The sequence below is a fragment of the Calliphora vicina genome, chromosome 1, assembly GCF_958450345.1.
Source record: "Calliphora vicina chromosome 1, idCalVici1.1, whole genome shotgun sequence".
Classification (NCBI taxonomy): Eukaryota; Metazoa; Arthropoda; class Insecta; order Diptera; family Calliphoridae; genus Calliphora; species Calliphora vicina.
In genome coordinates this window covers 109,478,054-109,505,613 of record NC_088780.1, presented here as the reverse complement: position 1 = coordinate 109,505,613, position 27,560 = coordinate 109,478,054, and the positions used below count along the sequence as shown (strand labels likewise).

The following is a 27,560-nucleotide window of genomic DNA, read 5'->3' as shown; positions in this document are numbered from 1 at the left end:
TTAGGCAACATATTGCTTGCAAGCTCTACTACGACAGAGATTTTTTTAAATTTTCGCTGAAATTAATAAAAACCTGTTTGACCAGCTTATATTTTTGAAACTTAGCAATACGTTGCCGAAATTCAAAATAAAAAATATATTTCTATAATGTAACCAAATAGTATAAATCGTTATTTAAGCTGGGTACCATAGAATAAAATATGCATAGAAGCGTTACTGAGAGACAAAAGACCTAAGTCTGTTGTCAAAAACCTAAGTCTTGCAATATCAAAAGACATGTAAGATTTACATGTATTCTTTTTATATTTTAAATCATTGATGCCCATTTCATAGCACAATTGTGCAGGCTAATTAAACACATATTCTTATTCTCTTTTGATTAGTTGTCTCTGAAACGTTAATAATTATTTTAAGATAATAAAATAATTTTTGGGCAACATGTTGCTTAACTGTTTTACTAACAACATTGTATAGCAACATTAAAGAAATTGTTAGACAATTTTTTAATCTAAATTATTTTTACAAACTACTAAAATATTACAAAAAACATATTTCTTTATAACATGCTGCTTGGTTTACTGTTTTGAAACTTAGCAACATATTGCAGAATTTTAGCAAAAAATATATTTTTTTAATTTTTATTTATTAAATAACAAAAATTGTTACTATGTAATTTAAAAAAATATAGATAAAAAATGTTTCAGCAACATGTTGCTACAATACATTTTTAAAAACACACCAAAACAAAAATTAAAAATCGCAGTCTCAAAATTTAAAAATAATAATATAAAAACCTATATCATAAACAATAACCAGTAACATGTTGCAGATCGCAAATTGAAATAATTATAATCGGGATTATTAACAATAAGCAGCAACATGTTGCAAGAGCAAAAATTATTAAAACAAGTTTAATATTAAATAAATAGAACTGACTAGGTGAAACATGTTGCAGAAATACTTTAATCGTTTTAATTTTTTTGCTAAATTAATACCTGTTAAATTGAACACCCTACTAAATGTTGTCAGTTGTATGTTTCTGTTTACCACAATATCTTCACATACAATATGTATGAATGATAAAACGTAATGAGTTTTATTCGTATATTAAATGCAATTGTTTGCCATTTGTAACTATTGTGCTGTTGTTGGCAGCTTCTGCAGCAATTGTTGTTTATTTATTATAAATGACGTTATCAGATTTTTAACACTTTCATTACTTAATGTGTATACAGTTACTTAAAATTGCTCACTGCACTAATGAAGCCTGCAACAAAAAAAATCTTTATTATTATTATTATTTTTGCAAAGAAAATTGTTCAACTCACTCACTCTTAGTCCTTATCAGTAAAACACAATCTGAGAAAAAAGAAGAAAAAAAAATGGAACGACTTGTTTTCGTTTATTTTCGAGAGGATTTCAAGCGTTAATTGTAATTTCCTTTAGCTTAATAAACGGACTGAGTTTTTCGAAAAATTGAAAAGAAAAAAAAACCAAGTGATATATAAATGTTTATGTATCATCACATATTGTCAGTTTTGTATGCATTTTGTATTATAAATTTTTTCTTGCAACTTGTGTATGATTTTTTTTGTTGGTGCTGTTTGTATCTTTTTAAAGCGTTTTCAGTTTACACGTCTCTTTTATGGCATTTTAAATGCCGCCATAAATGTTGCATATTACTGCAATTTTTTCACTTAAATATATTCACCATTTTTTTTTTTGCTTTATACTCATATGAGGAGTTTTTTTATATTTAGTTTTTTTTTTTTGTTTACATACAATTGTTTGAATTCGCATGTAGGTTTCCTTATGTTGCAGTTCTTTTTTTTGTGTGTTGTTGTTTCTCTTCTGTGCAACTTTTGTATGTTGCAGTGATTATTTGTTTTGTTAGTGTGAGGTGGAGATGCAAAATTTTGTGTACTGTTGATTGCTTATATTAATACGCCTACAATTCTATTTATTTGCCATAAATAGTGGCATTTGCATGTATATTTTATTAAATTGCATTGTGATTTTTTTAGGGTGCAGCAGCAGCAACAATTGTTAAGAAATTAAGAAAAAGTGTTTGGTTTGGTTTTTTGTTTTTTGTCTTTAAATTGTGCCACTAGTAAAAATGTTGTCATAGAAATTGTAATTGTGTGTTAGATATATTGCTTTCAATATAAAAACAATTACAAGCTATGTTTTTTTATATGGACAACATATGATGTTTTGCGAAATAAATTGTTTTTCAGCTATAAACATTAAAAACAACTATGTTTACAAATAATGTTGTTAGGCAGTTTTCATTAGATATTGATGATAGACGTTACAATCAAAAGTTGCAAATACAATGACACTTTTCAGATGAAACTAAGCCTCAATTTGAATCCATTTTCTATAGAAAATGTTGGCCTCAGAAAACTGATTTCACTCTGTTTAAAAAGTTTCAATAGAAATCTGACTTCATTCTGTCAAAATTTCAATAGAAAACTTTGGCTTCAGAATGAAGACTTTTCAAGTTAGTTTTGTGAAGAAAATTTGGCTTCAGAAATTTACTCTACAAATTGGAGATATTTGCTGTAGAAATTACTCCACAAAACCAAACTTTTTCAGTAGAAAACTAATACACAAAATGAGGAAATTTTCGCTGGAAAGCTTCTCCTCAATAGTATGAGATTTTCATTGGAAAACTTGTTTTTAAAATTAATAAATTTTGTACAATATAAAAACTTACTCCTCAAAAAAAGAAATTTTCTATTCAAAACTTGTACTTAAAATGAGAAAATTTTCTTTGGAAAACGTGTACTCAATGAGGAGATATTTTTTGGAACATTTTTCTTCAAAATTAGAAAAATTATTTCGGAACACAAATCCTCTAAATAAGAAAATTGTAGCTAAAAACTTGTCCTCAATATGAAGAAATTTTTTTTGTAACATTTGTCTTTTAAATAAGAAATTTTCTTTAAAAATCAAGTACTCGAAATGAGGATATATTCTAAACAATCTTTTCCCGAAAAGGAGAAAATTTTGTTTGGAAAACTTGTTCTTAAAATTATTAAATTTTCCAAGGAAAACTTGTTCTCAAAATTAAAGTATTGTATGGAAAACTTATATTCAAAACGGGGTAAGTTTCTTTGTAAAACTTGATAAGACTTAATATCAAAAGTAGGAAATTTTCTATAGAAATATTGTCCTCAAAATTCGAAATTTCCCTTGGAAAACTAATCTTCTAAATAAGAAAATTGTACTTGGAAATGGAGAAATTTTTCTTTGGAAAACTTGTCCTGCATTAATATCAAACGGAAAAAATGTTCTATAGAAAACTTGTCCTCAAAATTTCCTTTGGAAAAATTGTTCCAAAACTTCGAAATTTCCTTTGGAAAAGTTTTCCTCAAAATGAGGAAATTTTCACTGGAAGACTTGTCATCTAAAATTATAAATTTTTTATAAAGTTTCCGCAACATGTTGCCTTTAAATATAAATTTAAGTTTTATTGAAAACTTTTTGATTTTCTGTTAAAATTTATCCATTACTACTTGTTTCTTATAAATCTCTTTATTATCACCATTAACCGCTAAGTTGCGCAGCCAACCTGTCTAACATAATCTCTTTTTTTATTTGGCTTGTTTTCCCATATAATGACATAGTAAATCTATAATAAACATTTTTACAATTATTTACAATTGTTTGTCAACTAATCTCTTAAACAATATTTGTTAACAATTTATGGAAACTTTTAACGCAATTTTGTTAAAGTTTATCACCCACAATAATAAACACACACGATACATGGGCCAGCAAAACATAAAGTGAGTGAGCCGGGTGTATGAGCTGAGCAAGAAACCCACCATGTATTCATCTAACAACAGCTGTAATGAAACCTCAGCAAACTTTTAAGCAGCGAATACACAGTCTTGTTGTAATTGTAAAGACTATTTTAGACAAAAAAGAAAATCGGCTTAAACAAGGTATTAACAACAATCGTCGTAAGCGAACGTATGCATAAATATGACACCAAATGACAAAACTACTAGTTGCCAGACAGACAGACACACTTACACACCAGGGGTACGCAAATGTCTTACATGTTTTCATTTGCAATATGCAAAATTTACAAAAAAAAAAACAAATTATTATTAAAAAAAGAAATTTATACAAGTTGATATTTTATGAGCGCATTACCCTCAAATGCGTAAGAGTTTTATGGCAAAGTACGCTCATGAAAAGAACGTTGTGTAAGGAAAGTTTAATTGCCAACAAATAAGTTGCTGATGATTTTTATATGTACGTTAATTTGTCCTCAAGCTAATTTTTAAATACGGCAGCTAAGTATTCCACTGAAGTTGTCTTAGTTCGTAATATTTATGTGGCTAGCAACATGTTGCTAATTGTCTCTATATGAAAAAGTACTGATTCCTAGTCGAATATTGCATATAACAACTATTTATCTTTTAAACAAATGGTCTACAACATCTGTTTGGGGTTTCTAAACAAATAATTTAATGTATCAAACAATTTTCCAACAACATGTTGCCAGAAACTCAAAGGTCACTAAATGTATGTTTGATTAAAAATTATTGTTGAAGTTCAAAACTAACTCTGAAATGCAGTCAAACAATATTGTCGGCAACATGTTGCTTGAAAATTTATTTTGTATATAAACAAAATTGAATAAATTTTTTTATAATTTCAGTTAAAAACCAAGTGAAGTAAAATAAAATATTTTTAACACATTCCATTAACATTTTCCATCGAGTGTGGTTAAAGTTGTAAAATGTGAAAGAAAAAAAAATAATAAAACTTTAAATACGATCATGTTTATAAATTACATTTAATGAAATAACGCACCATAAATGAATACGGCAGAAAAATAATGGGTGTCATCACCTTTTTCTATAAATACCAGAAACTATAATTGGTTTTTACAATTTTGCGGAAAAGAAAACTGAGCATAAACCTCTCAGGAATCACATTAGGTTTACACAAGTTTTCTTTCTATATAAATATAGTAAAAATTACGATCATAATACTCATAATAACTTTTCCCTTTACGCATAAAAAGTAGCAGCGAAAGTTAAAATTTGTAAGCATTCAAACCTCCACTTTTTCAAATTTTTTATTTGAAATTACACATCTTTAAGCTTTACAACAGAAATATTTTGTATGTGTCATAAATTTAACATAAAAACAGCAAGCAACAGCCTACACTCAAATGAACAAAATTATTAGTTTTATTATGACAAATAGACCGTTATTTTTATTTAAAATATTATTCATATATTTTAGCATAAATGTTGTACCTCTTGTGAAGTTTAAGATAATTTTTGTTGGTGTATATGATCATCATTTAAATGTTTCATCTTTTAGCAGTTTAATTTTACTATTGTATATTCAAGACAAGTTTAGTTTAATTTAAGCTCTGCTTAAGTTTAATTAACTTAAACTCCAATTTGTGTTACTGTTAAACTCATTGTGATCTTTAGCTCATTATCACTGCTATTTTATAACTAGTAATGAGATTAAATATTTAAGTTAAGATTCATAACTATTTAATGACTTCATTCAACTCAAGAAAACTTTTAATTTTAAGAACGGAACTTAATCTGTTTTACAACTAAACGTTAAACTATAGTTTAAATTCAATTTCAAATGAAAAATATTTAAAATTCTTTTGAATTTCTTTGGCAAAGGAAATACTAATGTTTTGTTACAAAAATTCTTATGTTCATATGAATGTTTGTAAAAATTTTCACACACATTCCAATTAAAAATTGGAACATTAAACAAAATTTAACATATTCCACATGTTCAACACAAGTGTTGATAATGTCAGTGATATGGTTTGGAGTGACATGTGCAACATTTAAACATGCCAACATATGGTGCGCTCCGAACACATAAACAATATGACAAAGTAATAAAAACATTTTAGATGAATAAAATAACAACAATTGAAACAAAATTCTTTGATTTCTTTTAAGGAAAAAATCTCAAAAAACAAGTGTGAAAATTCAATTATAAAAACAATAAATAATTTCGTTCACAACTGCCCACATATGGTTTGGAATGTCTAATAAAATTGGCGCCTAATACTATTTTATAATTCAAATAACACAATAGACGAAACTGAAAGAAACCAAATTTAATAGAAATTCAAGTCATACAAACAAATTTGTTTAAATGTTATGTTCTTGCGAATTTATTGTCTGACTTGACATAAAAGCAAAGAAATTTAAAAATTAATAATAGAAGTAAAAATTAAAAAACTTTTTAACCGAAAAGTACTGAAGAATTTTAACATCGAAAACTAGTTTTAAAAATGAAGAAAGTTTTTATTCTTCCAAGTGGAAACATTTTCAATAGAAATTTGTTCTTCCAAATCGAGAAATTTTCTATAGATAACTGTTCTTCTAAATGGAGAAATTTTCTATAAAAAATTTTTCTTCCAAATGGAGAAATTTTCTATAAAAAAGTGTTCTTCCACATGGAGAAATTTTCTAGAAAATTATTCTTCCAAATGGAGAAATTTTATATAGAAAATTGTTCTTCCAAATGGAGAAATTTTCTATAGAAAATTGTTCTTCCAAATGGAGAAATTTTCTATAGAAAATTGTTCTTCCAAATGGAGAAATTTTCTATAGAAAATTGTTCTTCCAAATGGAGAAATTTTCTATAGAAAATTGTTCTTCCAAATGGAGAAATTTTCTATAGAAAATTGTTCTTCCAAATGGAGAAATTTTCTATAGAAAATTGGCCTTTCAAAAGGAGAAATTTTCTATAGAAAATTTTTCTTCCAGATGGAGAAATTTTCTATAGAAAATTGTTACTCCAGATGGAGAAATTTTTAAAATTAAGAAATGTTTCTATAGCAATCATGCTCTTAACATAAAAATAGGTTTTCAGTGGAATTTTCTGTAGAAAAGTTGTCCTCAAAGCTATGAAATATCTAGCGACACAAGTAGCGTAAAAATTGTGTCTTTCTCTTGAAATATAAACATTTAAAAATCAATTTTTTGACTCACCTTAACACGTTCTAAATATTCTTGCAACTCAAAATATGGATCTTCATCTTCATCACCTTCCAATGGTAAATTAGACAAATTGAGCGCTAAATCCAAATTATCCAAAGCAGCCAATTTGTTACGGCTGGTATCACCACGAGCAATTTTTGTTAACCCTGTTGCTGCTAAAACATGGTTACTTTTATCAATTGATGTGTCATTTGGCTGCTTATAAGCAGACGACAACGATGATGTTGATGATGATGGTTGTGTTGCAGCTGTTTTAGACAAGACATTATTACTTAAGATATTTTGTTGGTTATCAAGTGTCATGGTATTTGTTGCTGCTTCCAATGATGTTGACGATGATGATGATGTTGTTGTTGGTGTCTCTTTAATGCTTCCGTATTTATTGGCAGCATTATGATTTGTAAGACTTTGACTGCAACGTGGTATAGTGGCAGCCGAACCAGGTTTAGAGGATTTTAATAATGATGTTGCCAACATAGACGATGACGTTGTCGTTGATAATGCTGCTGTTACTGGCGATGATGATTTGTGGTTTAAATTGTCATTTGTGTCATCTTTTAATTCAACTGAGGTTTGACTGCCATCAATTTCATCGTTCGTAAATGAAGATTTTTCTTTAGCGGCAGCTAATTTTTGACACATGATGTTGCTAGAATTGTTGGTAATTATGGGCTGTTGACATGTCATGTTTTGTGTTATTAATTTCATAGGTTTATTGCACTGGTTTTTATGTTTAATAAAATTGTCATGTTGTTTGTGTATTTGTTCTGTAACAAGAAAGAGAAGAGAAAAAATTAAAAAATAAAATCAATTTTGTGTGTTTTTAGTTGTATTTTTCTTTATTTTCTTTAAAGCCATTTATTTATCTAATAAACATGTCAGTTAATAATTTAGTTTTTTTTTTCATAGCTTGTTGCTATTGTTGTTACTTCTAATATAATATTTTATAATCACGTTTTTGCGCTTTTCATTTACAATTGTCGCAATTACTAAAGTATTGTTGCACAAAAGTTGGTTAAGTTTAACCCGCTGAAAGGTCAAAATAATTTAAATATAACCACATTTCTAAATAAAACATATTACATATTATTTAAGCAACATGTCGCTAGCAATATAAATTAAATTCGAATTTATTTCAATTATAAATAACTATAATAAAATACTTAAAAATATATAATTTTCAATAGGAAATGTTGCTAGATACATGTTGCATAAACAAATTATGTTACACTAATGGAATTTATGCAGTCTTTATTAATTGGAAACAATATAAAATATAAATATTGATCCAAAGTTTTGCAATATTCAGCTGAATATTCAAATGCTGCGTTAAATTCTTAAACAAATTTGTTTATAAAAGTAAGAATTTTAATACAAACCAAACAGATAATAAGTATTGAAATTACTTCAAATAACATGTTAACAACATGTTGCTTTACAGCAATACAGATTAACGTTGAGATATTTAAAGTGAAACAATGTATTTAGAACTAAAATAAATATTGAAGGAAATAAAATTTAATTAACCCTATCCGCCAATTATTATGTTAAATTAAAACAAATTTAATTTTACCTTGGTTTTCATCGAGAAATGTTTCTAACAACGTTTTTTCACATAAATTTAAATTCATCAAATAAATAAAACAATTTATTTATATATTTTTAAATTTCAACATGTTGCTCACAAAATGTAAATCATTGTTTCTAAGCACTCACTACTTCGAAGAAAATGTTGCCGGGAACATGTTGATAACAATGGAAAATTCGTTTATTTAAACAAAAAATATGCCTTTTGAAAAATTGTACACTGAAACCTGAGTATAAAATTAAAATTTAAATTATTTTTTAAATACAAATTTGCTAGCAACATGCTGCTGACAAATTAAAATATTTTTAACAGATATTAAAAAATACTTAACTACATTTGAATCAAAATTAAAAAAAAATTTGCCAGCAAAGTGCTTTCTTTTAGAGGGTTAATTCTAAGCTTGTTATTTGCTCTTAGTGGTCTTTTTTTTAAAAAACATTTGTTGTCATACACTGCGTGACTATAATTTTTTTGCATTTGTAATTTATATCTAACCGTGTTTTCTACCTCTCTCTCGCTCACTCAATGGCATTTTTCCATTGTTGTTGTATTTATGTTTCAATGGTGTTACATTTGCATCTAAATATGTTTATGAATGTCTTGAAAATTATTGTTTATTTGCTTGTACTTCTGGCAACATTTGTTGGCTTAGCACACATAAACAGTTCGATGGTGTTGCAGTTGTTGTTAAATGTTGTTTTTTGTTAGAAATACTGTAGACATTTTAATAATTTTTTTTCAAAGCTCAAAAAAAATTTAAAGAAAAAAATTATAATAATAATAATTTAGATTCATTAGTGACACTTTGTGACAATCATTTTGTAGCCATTTAACATTTTGTACAAATAACAATAAAACACATGTGCATGGAAAATTATGCCAACAAAGATTGGGGCAACAATGTTTTTTTGAATTCAAATAGAGTTGAACATTTAAATGATACATTGTATGTTAGTAAAAATTCAATGTTAGTTACAGTCAGTTTATGAAAAAAATTGGTATTGCTACGAAATATTGGAGTTTATTTAAATAGCAACATGTTGCTAATTGTGCATTTTTTTAATTTATGTTTAAATTTTGAAAAGTTTAAAATTTATGTCGAAAACTAAGAAATTAAGAAACTACTGAAAAAGAATTTCGTTGTCAAACCTGACAAACTAATTTATTGGTAAACTTTGACAGATTTTGGGAAAAACATTATTTTTGTTGCAGAGTGTATAATGAAGAAAGTATAATTTGTCAGCAATATGTTGCAAAAATTAAAGTTTAAAAAATCCAACAAAAATACAAGGTTTTACTTTGAAAATCTAAACTGTTCACTACAACATGTTGCTAGACATTATTATAAATTGTTATGAAAACAACAAGTTGCCATAATGTGTATTTTAAAATAATTTGACAGCAACATGTTGCTGGCAATAAAGATTCAATGAACTTCCAATTTTGTTTTCTAAAGCTCGGTATTCTGTACGATTTCAAGTGAAAACATATGTCAAAAACTATATAACTGAGGAATTTAGTAAAATATATTTCATTCAAACTTGTACTCTGTATATTATCGTGAAATTTTCCTAGCAAGATAGTTTACAAATAAATAAAACAATTAGAAATGTTCAAAAAAAATTAACCTTTAATTCGAATTAGCAAGTAAAATTAGTCCAGGAACTCTTATGTTTCAAAAAGTACCGTACAATGCATAACTGACCCGTTTTTCTAAATTGGTTTTACAATAGCCATTTGTTTAATTTTGTAATAATGTACATACAAACGATTTGTGTAAAAAAAGTACCAAAAATAGGGATCAATTTCACCCGTTATACGTTCAAATTTCAAAAAAGTGCCAAAATTCATCTGACATGTTTTAGAAGGACAACTACAATTCCATTTAAAGTTAATTTCCGGGATATGGGATACAAAAAATTACAAAAACTCAGGTTTCTTTCGTTTTATCCTCATAAAAGTACAAAAATCAAAAAGTACCCCCCATTTGTCCACTTATTTTTTGCACAAATTCAGATTAAGTTGAATTTTTAGAGCTAGCTTCATTAATTTCGGAGATGTAGATACTGATTTTTAACGTTTTTCCATTTTTACCCTCTTAAAATTCGAATTTCCAAAAATCCCATCTTAGTGGATTTGTACATACAAAATTGCTAGTGTTACAAGTTTTCAAAAGTTAAAAATTGTAAAAAAATGTGTATGGGAAAATTCGAACTTCAGTTGTCTAAACATATCTTCAAAAAAAACTTAAACTAGTTTGGAGCTCATCGGTTGGATGGTTTCAGAGTCTTTAACGGACATAGGTGCAAACATTTTTTGTATTTTATATACATATATAGAATTGTATGATGTCAAATTTTCACATATTGCTTATAAAATTGAAATTATTGTTTCTTTGTTCATTATTTCAAGCAGAGTACCCACCTTTAATCATAAAAAAGCCTTGAAATTGTTTAATTATGTTTGTTTTTCTAAATCTTTGTTATCGATTAAAATTAGAGATTATTTTCATTAAAACATCTTAAATCTTATTTTCAAAATTTACGATATTCACACGCCACACTAACTCACAGTCATAAATCTCTTGCTCAAATGAGAACAAAAAAGATTCTTGAATAAACCATGTTTTAAAATTTAAACTTCTATTTCATGCTTAAAATTCTAAAGAATACTTTAAGGAACTACAAGCAGACAACATAATTTTTTGCAATCTTCGTTTATTTGTCTGTGGGTTTGGTTTGTACAAATCAAAGTGATTTATTAGATTTGTTTATAAAGAACTCAAATGTTTACGATGAAAGCCAACAAGAAAAGGTCACACTGACCCATAATGTGGAGCAGGAAAAGGGTAAATGGGGAAATAAAATTGAAAAAAAAAAAATAAATCGGCGGTAAGGAAAGTAATGATAAGCTACAGGGTCAAACTAATGTTCTGAGAACTGTTTAATATTTTTAACATTTTAGTTCTAAATAAGGAAGGAGTGCTGATGAAGTTCGTTGATGGTCAGCAAATAAATGAATTTCCAAATATTGCAATAACTTTAAGATTAAGCTAAACTATATCGAATTACTGTATTAATGTGACAACAATCCAACAACGAATTATATAGTTAAGCAAATTCAATTTAAGGACAATATGTCATAATAATATTGTCCTTAAATAGAATTTGCTTAACTATATAATTCGTTGTTGGATTGTTGTCGCAGTAATGGGATATAGTTTAGCTTAGTCTAAACTTTTAATTTAAGAACTTTTTGCAAGTGACACATAATAACTTTTAAACTTAAACTACCCCAAAAATTGTTATAGTTTATTAAAACAAAGTTTAAATGTTAAACCAAAAGAAATACATACCACATTTTCATGAATGGACTTTTGTTGTGTCCGTAACTCAATTTAGGCATTTTGTATACATTTGAATATATTTATTTATATTTATTCTCTATGTAGTATATAATACATATGAATGTATAAAATTTTATTGCTCATGCGTGCGACCGATGAGGATCAAATGATAAAATAATAAAAACAAAATCCCACAAATTGTATTGAAATAAAGCAGGCAGCCAAGTCAAACAGTCAGCAGTAGAAAAAAAACCAAAAACAAAAAATATGCCAACCCCAGAAACCCAACATACATATTGCCTGCCAACAAGATCATATTGTTTGTATTCAATGAATTTGTTTTGGGTTTGTTTTATTTTAATTTTTATTATTTTTTATTTGTTTGTATGCTGTAGTTGTTTCTGTTTCATTTTACGGTTGCTCGTTACACAATTTCAATGTTGAGATCGTAAATCACGCGACCAAACAAGTCGCTAACAGAGTCAGTCAGTACTATGCCTGGCTAGCTAGCCAGGCTGTTTGGCTGACCATACACAGCAACGAAAAAATATAATCTCAAATTTACAAATAAAGCAAATTTTTTATAAGGCCAACTGACCAAAGATCCAACTGCAGCAGCAGTCATATAAACTTTGTAATGTTGCAGTTACATAAAATTGTATACAACATACTCGAATATATGCGTGCAGATGCAGTCAGCGTATATGAGAGCAGGATGCCAAGCAGTTGAAGCAAAATTTAACCCAAAAAGTCGTTAAGGATTTTTAAAGGCTGCAAAACATTATAAATCTTTATAAAAAAAAACAATATATTAAAGAAAATTTTTACTGATTACAAAATTTTCTCATTTAGTATATTCAGCAACATGTTGCTAGCAAATTTTTTGGAAAACATTTAAGCACGCGTATACAAGTATATTTAGTTTATATTGTTAAGGATATATTAATTATTTTTAAATGTTATTTCTTTAGCAACATGTAGCTTATTAATAGTTTTGTTTAAAGTTTGCATATTTTTGCTTTAGCAACATGTCGCTAAATACAATGTGTTAGTAAAATTGAAGACTACAAATTTTGACCTTAATAAAACAATAGTTTAAAATTTTATATATTTTAATATATATTTATATTTTATATTTTATTTTTATATAGTGTATATGCTTATACACTATTGTTTTATTGAGGGGACGAAATATAGTATATGTTTTCACATTAATATTGTTATGTAGTTGTTAGCATGTTGCTAGAAACTTCTTATAATCTTAGCAACATGATGCGAGCTTGAATGTTAATGTATGTTAATATGCAAATAATGTAAACTATGTTGTTTAGCAACATGTTGCAATAATATTTTAAATATATCTTAAGCAAAATTTATAAAAATGTTGCCCAGGTCTTAAATAAAATGTATGTTGGGCAACATGTTGTTAACTAAATAATTATCATTATAAACAATGTAAAACTTTATATTAAAGAAATACATAAAGTTTTAAATTTTTTATAATGATCATTATTTAGTTAACAACATGTTGCCCAATATAATTTTATTTAAGACCTGGGCAACATTTTTATACCAAAAACAGTTTTGATTATGCATGTTGGAAACATTACTTTGGCATCATATAACAATCTTGTAACTTTTTACCATTTTAAGGGTTAAACAACACCAACAACTGCTCTTCAAAAAAACATCAACAGCACAGCAGCATCCACAAAACTTTTGCTGGATCGACTAAAACACATTGAAGAGCTTGGGAGGTCTTTTAGTTCGTAAATGCTGCTGCTGCAGTTGTTTTGTTTCTATACCATTTCGTTGAAAATGAAATGAATGAATTTAAAATGATTAACCATATGATGTATGGTTACAGAAACAAAATAACATCCACATATAAATAAACGAATCGCAAGACCAAAAAAAAAATACATTTTGTATTTTGCAAATTTCATTTCTGTTTTTGTTTAATATCATCTCAATAACTTTCGCATCAATTTTCACTTGCAATTGTTTATACTTTTTTTTATTTAGAAAAAAAAACTTGCAACAAACTTGTAATGTATGTACTTGGAAGCGAAATAAATAACAAGAAAAGGATATAATAACCAGGGTAAAAATGAAGCCAGCATAGAACAACTTCAACAACAATTTAAAAATAAAAAAATAAATATCAAGGATTGTCATACTTGGTTAGAAATAGTTAAGATTAATAATAAATTGTAAATATATTTGAGAGTACCTGAAAATATTATATCTTAAACTTGCAAATCTGATTAGTACAGCTTACGGTAAGCGTTACTTTGTAGCCTTAATTCGTTGTTCCCAGCAATACCTTGTATCATGCCTAAACCAACATTTTTACCCTTGCACATATTTTAATATCTTAAATTAAATATATTTATTTATGAATTTTCAACACCTTTCAACTTTACGGACAGTTTACAAAGAGAAACCAATCACCAACTATTATTGTGTTGTATCGCAAAAATATGTATGTAAAATACAAGTAAAAAAGAAGAAAAAAAACAATACTAAAATTGTTTTAAAACTAATTTACTACAATTTTTTTCCCATACCCAGCATGCTTTGCTGTGTATTTGCAATACGAGTGCGAACAAGTATACTGTAACCATCTATCTGAAAACCGTAACCAATTAAATGTACAATAAAATGAAAAAAAAAAAATATATAGTTTGTGGTCTTGACTTGAGTTAACTGTTTGGGAGGAGATGCTTTATCCCCCCTTGATACACCCTCTCGTCAACCCTTTTGATAAACAAATTTAAAAAAAAAATATATATAAAACACTAACGGGTGTGTCTGTTCACGTGTTAAATGTGATTGATATTTATCGTTTAGCATTTGGTTGGTTATATAGCAGTCACACACAGATACACCTAGATGGGGTTGTACGGATTTAAGTACATAATTATTTGGAGTTAGAAAACTACATATTTAAATTTTTACTTAGGAATACATTTTTTTAAAAGAAAACGATATTATTATAGTATCCCATTTCAAAGAATTTAACTATATTGTTTAGCAACATGTTGCTATCATTAATACTTGTTCTAAAATAAAACCTGAACTAGATATTTACTTTAGCAACATGTTGCCGCAACATTAACACATTTTGTGATGTAGTCAACATCTGCTGTTAAAATTATTATGAATTGTGTAGTTCTAGGAATTTTATCAATGGTGTTTAGCAACATGTTGATAGGTTTTAGTATTATTATGAATTGTTTAGTATAACATTTCTAGGAATTTTATCCATGTTGTTTAGCAACATACTGCTAGTTTTTAATATTATTATGAATTGTGTAGTGTACAATTTCTAGGAATTTTATCCATGGTGTTTAGCATGTTGCAAGTACTAAATTGAATAAAATTTGTTAAATAAATTTCATTGATAGCTTCAATTTATAGATTTTGACATATATTTTCACTTGAATCAAACATGGTATGGAGCTTAATTTTCAGAAGTTTTTTAAGAATTTTGAAATAGTTAATAATATGTGGTGATTATATTTATCGAATATAAATTAATGGACGGAAATCTAACAACATAGGTCATACTGAAATTCTTTAGATTAGTTTTACTGATGAAAATTTGAGTAATAACCGCAAAAATAACTTAACTAACATTATTTTTTTGGATCAGCATCTTCAAAGTTCCCATAATATATATTAAAATCAGCCCTCAATATATCAATCAATCGGAGAGAATTTTTTGTGCTAATTTTTTTTTACAAAAGTCTTTTATAAATTTTTAAATAATTAATATTTATATGAATTTTTGGAAAGAAGATTCAATTTCCAACACATTGACATATCCTACAATGCTTTTAGACCTTTTTAGAAATAAAAATTTTCTCAAAAGAAGATCGTATCAGTCCTATAGAATGTTTGTTGAAAACTAAGAAACTGATATTTCAAAAATATTTCGATTTATCTGGGATTGAAATTTTTTTCGTATAACGAGTTAGTGGTGTAATGAAAATCTAAATATTGTTATTACAAAAATAATGATTAATTGTTTCTTGATTTGCAAGTTTAAATCATGTTAAAACTTGACTGCCTCTAAAAACCACATATTTGTTTAAAAATAAAGTTGTCAATGGTGAAACAACACAATGTAAGCGACAAGCGAAATAAATGATTTGCACCAAGTTTGTTCACAAAATAATCATTTTTACAAATTTTTAAAATACATTTTAGTTCACATAATCAACTGGGGAACAAAGGCCCCCGTAGGTGCATGTTTCCCCAAGGCAGTTTCACTGTTTTGTTTTAGTTTGAAAATCTTATATAAAATACAAACGTTTAAAAACTAAAAGGAACTATTTAAAAATATTCTGGTTAAACTACGACACAATTTAAAAGAGTGGTTTGCTTTTTCATAAATCAGATAACACCTAACAAATATAAAAATCTCATGTTGGGGAATGTGAACATAAATTTAGCAAACAAGTAAATATTTTAGGAAATAAGTAAACATAACTAGTTCACCTTAGTAAATGACCGAACTTTCGTAAGCATCGCTTAACGCTTTTATTCTGTCCAAAGTTTATAATATTAACTTTGAACACTTTACAGAGGAAAAACTAATAATGGAAATATAAAAATAAATAATGTAATTGTTGTTGAGATATCATTGTTGTTTTTAGGAAACCGAGTGTAAGAAAGAGAGGGTTAGTTAGAAAAAATATAAACAAAAGTCTATTAAATATAACATGGTAATTGATTTCGATTGTATTCGGAATGCCAGTACGTTCAATGTATGTAAAATTTTTGTATTTTTTTTTTAATATTATTAACACTTTATTGTGACAAAGATTTATGAGGAATTTGCTAACAAATTTAATAAAATTGTATAGAAAAAAATAAACAACAAAAATACAAGTAAGAAATCAAATACAATGACATTAATTAAGTAGATAAACATGTTAAAATGACATCGATATGTTTTGATGAACATGTTAAAGATCTTTTTTGTGTGAATATGTGATTGTTGTTGGAAACAATTATTAGGAGATGAAAAAATAAATAATTGAGAATAATTTGTGGGGAGAAAAAATAACACGACTTTAGTTAATTACAGATTTTAGTTGGCAGAGTAAAATATGGTAAAATAATTATTATAAATAGGCTGGAATTTTAAAGTTTTTAACATAAGTACTTCTTTCAGTGAAGGTCAGAATGTGAATATCCTTCGCATCTGTGATAATCAGTACTGAAGTTGGGCTCATTTAATAGTTAAAAAGGAAACAATTATAAAAGAACATTTGTAAGTATTCAAATAAATCCATTATAGATTTCAAAGTACAAAGTAGAATTTAATAAAATACATTTTATAAAAGGCTGAAATTTGTATGTTTTAAACAGATACCGAAAATAACGGGTTCACTTTCATTTCAATGGTAAATTCTCATTCGCAGTCATTTAAAAATAATTTTTTGTGATATATCACTGAGAGAGTTATTTATTCGAGAACATTTTAGGTTTGGGGTTGAGAGAAACAGAAAAGAAACAAACACAAATAATCTGGATGAATGATTTATAATTTATTTTTTTCGTAAAAGTCAGCTTGTGACTTTTATTTGCGAACATAAAAAATAAATCGCAAAAATGCATTTGATGCAAATCAACGCTTAAATATATAAAATTTATCAAAAGATTAATAATAATTTAAAAAAAATAATCTCATTTCTGTTACTCATAATTCATTACTTCATATTCATCATATTCTTTCCATAATTTATTAAAAATTACTAACAATATGTTATTGTATGTAAATAAAAAAGAAAGTAACAATTATTAAGAACAAGAACAAATGAATTGTTTATCTCACATCAAACCATTAAAAAACAACAAAAACAAATAAAGGTCATACCAAACCATTTAAATAAAAACATTTTATAACTGTTATTTTCAGTGATTTATTTTTATCACAAAAATATAAATCACGAGTTATTTTCGATCTCTGGTTTTAAACATAAGTAGAACCGATCTGCCAATGAAAAACAGTGAATATTCTTCAAATGTGTCAAATGATGTCACGAGATAGACTGTGGCACCTACGGAAACGAAAGGGCAGATTATTATAATTTATATATTAGTCGATTAATCCACATTTCTCTACTAAATTCTATCAATATAAAGAATTAATCGAATAAATTAAATTAATAATCAAATAACATAGTAATCGAAGTTATCGATTAATCACATGAATTAATCATTTAATGAAATGTTTCGTCCAATTGAATAAATAAATCGATTAATTCCATAAATTAATCGGACTATCCAATAAATAAATCGATTAAAATAATGAAATGATTGATTAAACAATTAAAATAAACTGGTCGAATGAAATCGAGATATCGAAAATAGTCGTTTATTCTAAAACATAGTCGATTTATCGAATGAAACAATTGATTAATCTTAATAAATAACTGATAAAAAGAATAAATTATTCGATTATTTTCATAAATTAGTCGATTAATGAATTGAGATAATCGTTTAATTAAATTTATCGACATAATAATAAAATTAATCGATTAGTGGTATAAATTAATCGATTAATGGTACAAATTAATCGATTAAAATAATGAATTGAATCTATTAATTAAATTTATTGACTCATCGAATTATGGTAAATAATCTTATAATTGAATAAATCAATCGATTAATCGAATAAATTTATAGATTATATTTTAATAAATTAATTGGTTAATCTATTGCATAATAAAATATGAATTAAGGTTTTAATGGAATAAATTAATTGATAAATCGAATGAATGAATAAATCAAAAGAATTAATCTATTAACAATCTTTTTAGACCGATTAAGAGAATAAATAAATTGATTAATATTAAGAATTAATCGAACAAAGCGAGCGAGTTAAACGATTAATAATTTTTAACAGATAACTAATCAAATTTATAGACTAAAGTCCGGTATTATGTTCTATTTCACGTGGTAATAAATACATATCTATCAATGAAATTGCTAAGAAAATTTAAAAAAAAAAATTTAATTCAAGTTAGTACTCTGTTTTTCATCATAAAATTATTTCGTCAAATTTACACCATTCTTCACTGCATCGAACAGAAATGATAAAATGAAATAATCGAATACATAATTCGAATGAAGTAATCGATTAATCGAATAAAAAATCAATTAAGCATATAAATTAAAAGATTATTTCATTAAATCGAATGTGTAAATCGCTTAATCAAATATATCGACTTAATAATGAAACTTAAACGTTCAAAATAATGGGTTAATTGATAATACGAATAAATTATTCGATACATAATATGAATTAATTGAATAAATGAAACAAATTTAATGAATATTATCAAAAGATTTTAGAATATAATAGATAATGGGTTAATGGATTAATGGATTAATCGAATTTTTCGACTATTTATTAAAATGTAGCGATTAATCGAATAAATTACTCGATTAACTCAAGTAAATTAAACGATAATTTGAAAAATTATTCAAATAAATTTATATTTTAATCGAATCAAGAATAAAATACAAAATTTAACGAATCGGTTGAATTAATGAATGAATGTATGATACAATTGACGAGCAATCGTTCTTTGTATATACAAAAATACCCTTCAAATTGTCCAACTAAATGCAATGCAAGCGGAGAATTCATATCATTGTAAAACATCACTTTTGTCCCTTGATTAAGAAATCGATAATGATACAAGATACACCCTTCCAACTTTCAACAAAACTGTCTTCTTTGGTTACACTTAATGTCCAACTAAAGTTTGAATGTTGCCATAACAGTCTAGAAAATACTTCATTAAATGTCACTTATAATAGATTCTAGAGATCTAGATCCACAAAAATAACACATACATATGAGTACAGACAGCAGACAGGCGTGTCGGCAAAAATGAAGGCATTTTTTCCTCTACACAAAACTAATGACAGTTTGTAAAAGAAGTCAGCAAACAAGAAAAAAAGCGAAATATAATAAGAAATTTTGTAGACGTAATCGCAAATGATGGTAACAACAAAAATAACAAGATATCGGGCATATGTAACACTTTGTTCTTTTCATTTTCTTACTATTATTATTATTGGTGATGTTGTCCGCTTTTCAACTTGAGGGCATCATTAAAAGGCATCAATGTTAATGATGATGGTGATGAGAATGATGTGTATATGTTGTGTTTAGTTTGATAAAGGAAAACAAAAATAACGTAATTGAATAAAGGAGATCATAGCACTATGAGTTGTTATACGACAAATTCGAAAATATTAACCCCCATATTCGGAAATTTATTTTGTTTCATAAACCTTTTATAAATATTACAATTTATGAATATGGGGATACGTATTTTTGTATTTATTTAAATATTTCATATGTTGTCCATATTTGAAAGTCTTAGAAAGGTTGCTGAATTGTAATAATTTAGCCATTAATATAAAAAAACATCAAGATCAACCAAAAATAACTAATGTCTGAACCAAATGATCATAATGTGTACTGATCATAGCTTCCTTTTATTAAATAAAATATACAAATGAGTTTTCTTTTGATAATTCGAAAAAAAACATAGCAAATATTAAAATGTTCGTAAAGATCACTTTTTTATCGTAGAAAAAGAAAAAACTTAATTTTTTTTTTGCAATTTGCATTTCTTAAATATTAGTATTAGTTTTATTCCACCCCACACCCATTGTGAGTACTTCATATAATGATCATTAATGCTATTATTACTATTACTGCCATGATAGAGATGCTGTTCTATTAAAGATGATTTACATCACATGCTTATTACAATAAAGGATTGTTGACGAGGGGATTTGTGGCACATTTGCCCCCTAGATGTTACACAGTATTTTTGGTTATATTGTTGTAGTTTTTATTCTTCTACTCTCTTGTATTAATCGTTAAATAATGAGATTTTTTGTTTATGTTGGTTGTGCAACATGTTCTATTCTACTGTTTGGTATGTTGCTATTGTATGCGTGGCGTGTTTAGTTAAGTCAGGATTCTGTATTTTTGTAAATTGTTGTCTGTGGCCAGAAACAACTCTGTGGTGTAAGAGGTGCGTTTCATGTTGTGTTGTGTAGTGTTGTTGTAAAAATGTTTGTCTCAGACATTACGTCGCGTCATGATCATTATGTTAAGTTGTTAAATGGTCTGTTTTTTACGTACATGGTTTATTTTGCTGTTGCTGCTGCTGTTGTTGTTCATCAAAATGTTGTTTGTTGTCTGTGGGGAAGTTGTTCTGTTTGTTGAGAGTTCTTTTCTTGTTGTTGTTTTTGATGGTTTTGTGTAAATCTGGGGTTTATCTGTTCTTTTAACTTCTTTTTGAGGGGGGTTTGCTTAAATATGTTTTTAGTAGTTAGTTTGGAGTTGTATGGAATATGTCATTAATCCTTTAAGGGGCGGAAGGTTTAAAAATAATAATTATTTAAGAGATACATACATATTTCTCAACTGTACTTTGTTTAATTTAATAAAAATGTTTAATTTTTTTTTTCTATTAAAGTCAAAAAATTAACGCATATTAATCGATTAACGAATATTTTTTTTTGATAATCGATTATTTTATTAGATTTATCGATTAATTTATTTGTTTAATCGCTTAATTCAACTATAATGGTTTGAAATTATTCTATTCATAAATCAAACAATAATCCTTTTATTTATTCATTCGAATAATCGATTATTTTATTCAATTTATCCATTATTTTATTCGATTTATCAATTATTTAATTACTTTAATAGATAAATTTATTCAATTAAGCAACTGATTTATTCGAGTAAACGATTAATTCAATATAATATGGGTTGTCATAGAATCGGTTTTGAAAACTACAGAAAAAGTATATTGGTCTCGTGAAATCGAAAGTTATCGGTTTTATATTCGATCTAGAATTAAATTCTTTATGGATTTATCAAAAAATTTACCTTTTTGTCGTTTTTAAAACAGATTCCGACAATGATTGAATTCTATGACAACTCCGAATATTCCATTAATTAGCGAAATTAAATAAATGGCTAATATGATTCGAAAGGATTATTATATTTGATTTCTCGATAAATTTTATTAAAATATAAACTTACTCGATTAATAAATCACATAATAATCCATTATATTAATAGATTCAAATCTCGTAAGATTAAGGAATTGAAATAAATAAACTTCATTATAGTTTTCAATAAATTTGATTAATCGATTGAGTTATTCGAATATTACTTTAGTAAGTTAATTAAAATTTATTAAGGTTATCCAAATATATGATTATTCGATTCATTAATCTATTAGTTTACTCGATTAATCGAATAATTCTTTGAAATGACAAAATAAAATGATTTTTTTAAATTATTCGACTAATTGCTAATGATTTTTTAATAATTTTGTTAATCAATTAAAAATGTATTTGATTATTAAAACAATTTATGAAAAAAATCCATTAATTTATTTTGACTATCGATTATTTTACTCGATGTATCTATTAATTCGTTATATTCATTGATTAATTCATTCATTGATTAAACGAAAAGTATATTCGATTAATCGACTAATTTATTTGATTAAATGGTTAATTGATTCGATTAATCGTCTACTTAATTCTATAAGTCAATAAATGTGATTAATCGAATTAGGTATCAGCGAATTTTTTGATTTTTTTAAGATCATGAAAATCATTATAGTCCGACTTAAATCTTTTTTTTTAACAACCGAATCTATTATTCAACCCAATCTCCAACAAACCCAAACATTAAAATTTTAATCGATGGATAAATTTTAGAATTTTCATTATCTTAAAAAAAATCAAATAATTTTTGGTGTATACTCACTTCTAAGGCTCACTGTATATTTATTTATAATACAAATTTTCAAAATGTTTCAAATGTTAAAACAAAAATCTTGTATGAATAAGACTGATGAATCGAGAAAATTATTCGATTATTCTATAAATTTGTTGAATTAATGTATTAATTCATACGATTTATCAACTGTTTCATTCGATTAATCGAGTTCTTATTTCGATTAATAAATTCATTCATTCGATTATTCGCTTATTGCATTCTATTGAACATACGAATTGCCTTATTAAAATGCAGCTTTTTCTGATCACAACAATGTAATAATTTAATGAATCATATAAAATAAAGTCCCCCATTAAAACGTGCATACAAGGGTTAATTGCATATGCGTGTATGCTTAAGTGCGAGAGTGTGTTAATTTGGATTGTATGTATGAGTATATGTCTATTCTTCATGCGAGTAGTGGTGTATTTTGTTATACACCTATTTTAACCTTTAGAGGCGTTTAAAAATTAATCTTAATCTTTTCTAAATTACATTACAATGTTGTTGTAAAGTTTTTTTGTTCATGTTATTTTTAATTTTTGTAGCTTTTTTGTTGTTCAGGGGGCCTTCAAGTAAGTGTAAGCTTCGATGTTGCTATTGTTTTGTTTTTATTCTCTATGGTTGCATTGTTTCTTTTTTGGTCTTTTCGCCATGTTTTAGTTTTTTTTATATTTGCGGTTGCTCTTGGGTGTTTTTTTTTTCTGTAACTTTTTTTGTTTTCTTAAAGTCACTGCAAACCATGTTGTGGTAGTCCTCAATTAGTAATGTTTTTTTTGCTTTAAGATGAATCGTTTTGTTTAGTTGATATGATGTTGAAGATAGTGCCAAAGATTTTGTTTTGCTAACAAACACAAATTTTGTTAGTTTACGATAACTACCATTATTCCACTAATTTTTTTTTGGGGGCTTTTTTCGTTTTTCCTTCCTGTTGGCCATTGTTGGTGGGAAATTATTTGTAGGAAAAAAAGTGTAGAAAGGTTTGTTTTACTGCATGTTTAATGTATTTAATCTATGATCAATTATCATTTGGAAATTAACTAATGAGGGAGATTTTTATGGGGGTAAAATTGTAAGCCATATAGGTAGGTGGATAAATGCCTCATTCAGACATAAATTATCAATAAAATGTATAAAGTTTTCAGGAAAACATACTACAATATTGCACCGAATTCTTAACTGAGTTAAATAATAAGAAATCTGTTTGAAATCTTCTAAATTTCTCTGAAAACGTATATATCATTTGATAAAGAGTGTAAATCTATATTTAGAATATTTTTATTTTTGATTTTAAAATTTGTATATTTTCCTATACAAAAGCTTTTGAACGCTTATTTGTTACCGAATAAAATTACTTTACACAGACAAAAATTTATACCCAACAATAGTCCAATCAAGCTCAAACTATTCTAATCAATTCTGCACATTTTTAAATAACAATTCCTATGCAGTACAGTACAGGAATATTTAAATATATTATACAAGTATGTATCTTATGGAGTTTTACAACCATTATCAGATCTCATTTAAAACCAATTGTCCACATCCCATAAATTCTAATCAGTTTTAATGACATGTAATTTGTACATGTGTTGTGATTAAAGAAAATACACACATTTACAATAGCCAACATTTCTTCATCCTTCTTGCTCACATTCAAACATACATTTAAATAACTTCTTTTAAATAAAGAAAAAATCCCTTTTTCTCTACTGATTACTTGACTGCAGTTAGTATGCAGTCCAGCAACATTATTACAATGTTTTTAAAAAAGGGAGAAGAACACAATTTGCAGAACTTGCAACGATGTCTTTTGTAAAAGCATGCTGAAGAAAGCCAAAGTCATTTGAGAATCTGCATAAAAAGAATTGTAATCAAAATCGTTTGCAACAGCGATTTAACAATGTTTTGTAGTTGGTGTATGGCCAGCCGCCACACTTGTACTTCTTTTCAATTATTTGCAAGTGGTGGAAGACGACAGCATTATATTAAGTAAGGACTGGGCGCACCGCACCATCTTCGCCGCAATTATTATTGTACGCTTCTCTAAGTTGTTTATGTGATGTTGAGAGTATGTAAATGATGGCAAGATATCAAAATAGATCTGCAAAATTAAAAATGCTGAATCGTACACGTATGTTCATATAGAAATCAAGTGAAGAACGTATCATTTAGTTTTATAAGATTCATTTGCATATTGTATAAAAGATAAAAGAAATATATACTTGCATTTTCTATTTAAATTAAAATGAGTGAGATTGTTATATTCGTGTAAGTGGAAATTTAAATACACTTCATCCATAATTGAAAGCACACAGATTATCCTTGTCTCAACATTAATGCCCATTTAGGCATACTCATATTCACTGTATGTTTTTGTTGTAGTAAACTTTAACAGCATAACAAAAAGCTGAGCTGTCAACATTATGAATGTTTAACATGTTTTTTTAGATTGACTTAGATTTTCGTTTATTAATTCTATTCAACTCAACCGATTTTGCTAATTTTCAATACCAAACGGTTTAGAAGATTAACTTTTCAGAGAAAACATTTTATTTCAGCACCATGCTTTGGAGCAGACCTTTTTTATCACAAACAGAACATGTCTAGATTAAATACAAATCAAAGAAAAATAAAAAAAACTCATAGTGTAGCATATTTTACAGCCTATATGTTCAGTGAAATTACTGCATACTTTAAGGCTTTATTACATAGATTACTTCCTTCTCAATCCTTTAAAATTAACCATCTTAATACAGGCGCGGATCCAGAGGGTATGAAATAGGAATTTTCTGGTTTTGCCGAATAATGCAATAGTACAAACTAGGGTGTTCGAATTATTCGATTTTTCTCTTGTTCCAATAAAACGAATAATTCGAATAAGAGATTTTAATTTGTTCGAATAATTCGATCACACGTTTAAAATTAATCGAATTATTTAAATTTTTTTAAAAAAGTAATGAATGAAGTTTTGATGTCGGTTTTTTAATATCTTATTGTTAAAGAAAAACAAAAAATAACGTTAAAGTTTACAATTCAAGTATTGATAATGGTAAAAAACATTCGAAAACAAAGTCCATCATTAAATTTTCAACACAAATATTCTGATCAGATTAACTCCCGAACAATCTACAATTTGAGCTAGTTGGACATGATCCTGAATTCAAATACAATATAAACGTATTAAGAACTTTTTTATGTCGTTCATTAATTCGGGCTTTAAATTGAGTAACTAATTCTTTAGTAAATTAATTATTTACTAATTCTAAATTATTTTTGACAAATTGTATTATACATCAAGCTCTATCAACGTTGCCGAATCTTTGCTTAATAAAGTGGTTTTGGGGAATTTTACAATAAAGGGAATCTATCAAAAGTTTCATATCGTTGTCAGTGAACGTGGCTAATTTGAAGACAGGCAGTGCATGATTGACGCATTTACAAATACGCAAAAAGTTTATTACCATCTTAGACAAAGATATTCAACGGTGTTCAAAATCATGTATAAGACGAACTCCATGCTTTTCTTGCAACAAAACGTTAGTTTGCAATATTTGTTTATCATTCGATTTATTAAATATTTTGCAAAACTTACGTACGCGGTTAATAACATCACTTATATATATTTTAATGAAATCATTATAACTGTCATCCTCAATATCACATTCGACGACCGTTTCAAAATCACATTCTCCATCACATTCAACTCCACATTTATCTAAGTTAAAATTTTGATTATTAATTGCGATTCTTCTAATATTTAGCCAGCTAAATAACAAATATTTTATTCCGTAACTTTTATTTTCATTGGTTAAAGTCCTAAGTTATATATTTATAGAAGGAGCTATCGGAACACTCATCTACAGTGACCGAAAGTCCATTTGTCTTTAGTTATTTGTCGAATGTCAGAAACAATACAATTTTTGTGAGTCATTATTACTTATTTTAATTTGAAATTATGAAAAATTTAAAGCAATTTAATAAATTTAAATATATATGAACATTTATTCGTTTTATTCGATTATTCTACATAAAATTGTTCGAATTATTCGTTATTCGAAAATTGCTATTTTTAAATTGTTCTAATAATTATTCGTAAGAAATTATTAGATTAATCGAACGATTATTAATCGAATGAATACCCTAGTACAAACATTTTACACAATTGAAAATTGCCAACTTCATTCAGTAAACTACTTTTTTACCATTGAAAGTGAAAGAAATCTTCAGATTCAGAGCCAAATCGTCAGTGGGATCTAACAATCATCAAATCTGGAATCCTGGAATACAACAGTCATTTATAAAAATATTTGAAATAATCAAATCATTATAAGAATCTTTATTATATTAAGAGCTTAAGTCCATATTAAATGAATGAACAACAGTATGTTAAATACACATCGTTTTTATTTTCCAGCACTTCTAAATATTAATTTCGACTTTCTTTATTAAACATCTCTTAAATATTAGAAATAAACAAATAAACCCATGCTGAAATAAATCAAAATTATTGCACTTTGCATGACTTGATATGTCTGTCTATACAATTGTCTATATATATTTACGTTTGTCCCATTAGCTGGTCTTAATCCAAAAAAAAAAAACCATATAAGTAAAAATGTATGAGTAAATTTGTCTGCAAGTACAAAGTGCTACACGTATGGGAGACGCTATTATTGCGTCTGCGTGCATTTAGTGGCTGCACCCAAAAAACCAACACCTATATTTGTTGTTGTGGTTGCTATTGTTGATAAATTC

General features: G+C 26.7%; 1 protein-coding gene across 1 annotated transcript in view; it reads right to left on the bottom strand.

Annotated features, from left to right (window-relative positions):
- cv-c (crossveinless c) overlaps positions 1 to 27,560 on the bottom strand; it is a 224,741-nt gene that overhangs the window by 113,690 nt on the left and 83,491 nt on the right. Inside the window, exon 4 of the mRNA XM_065515477.1 lies at positions 7,008 to 7,783. Within this exon, the coding sequence (XP_065371549.1) occupies positions 7,008 to 7,783 (776 nt within the window). The remainder of the gene's footprint in view (positions 1 to 7,007; positions 7,784 to 27,560) is intronic.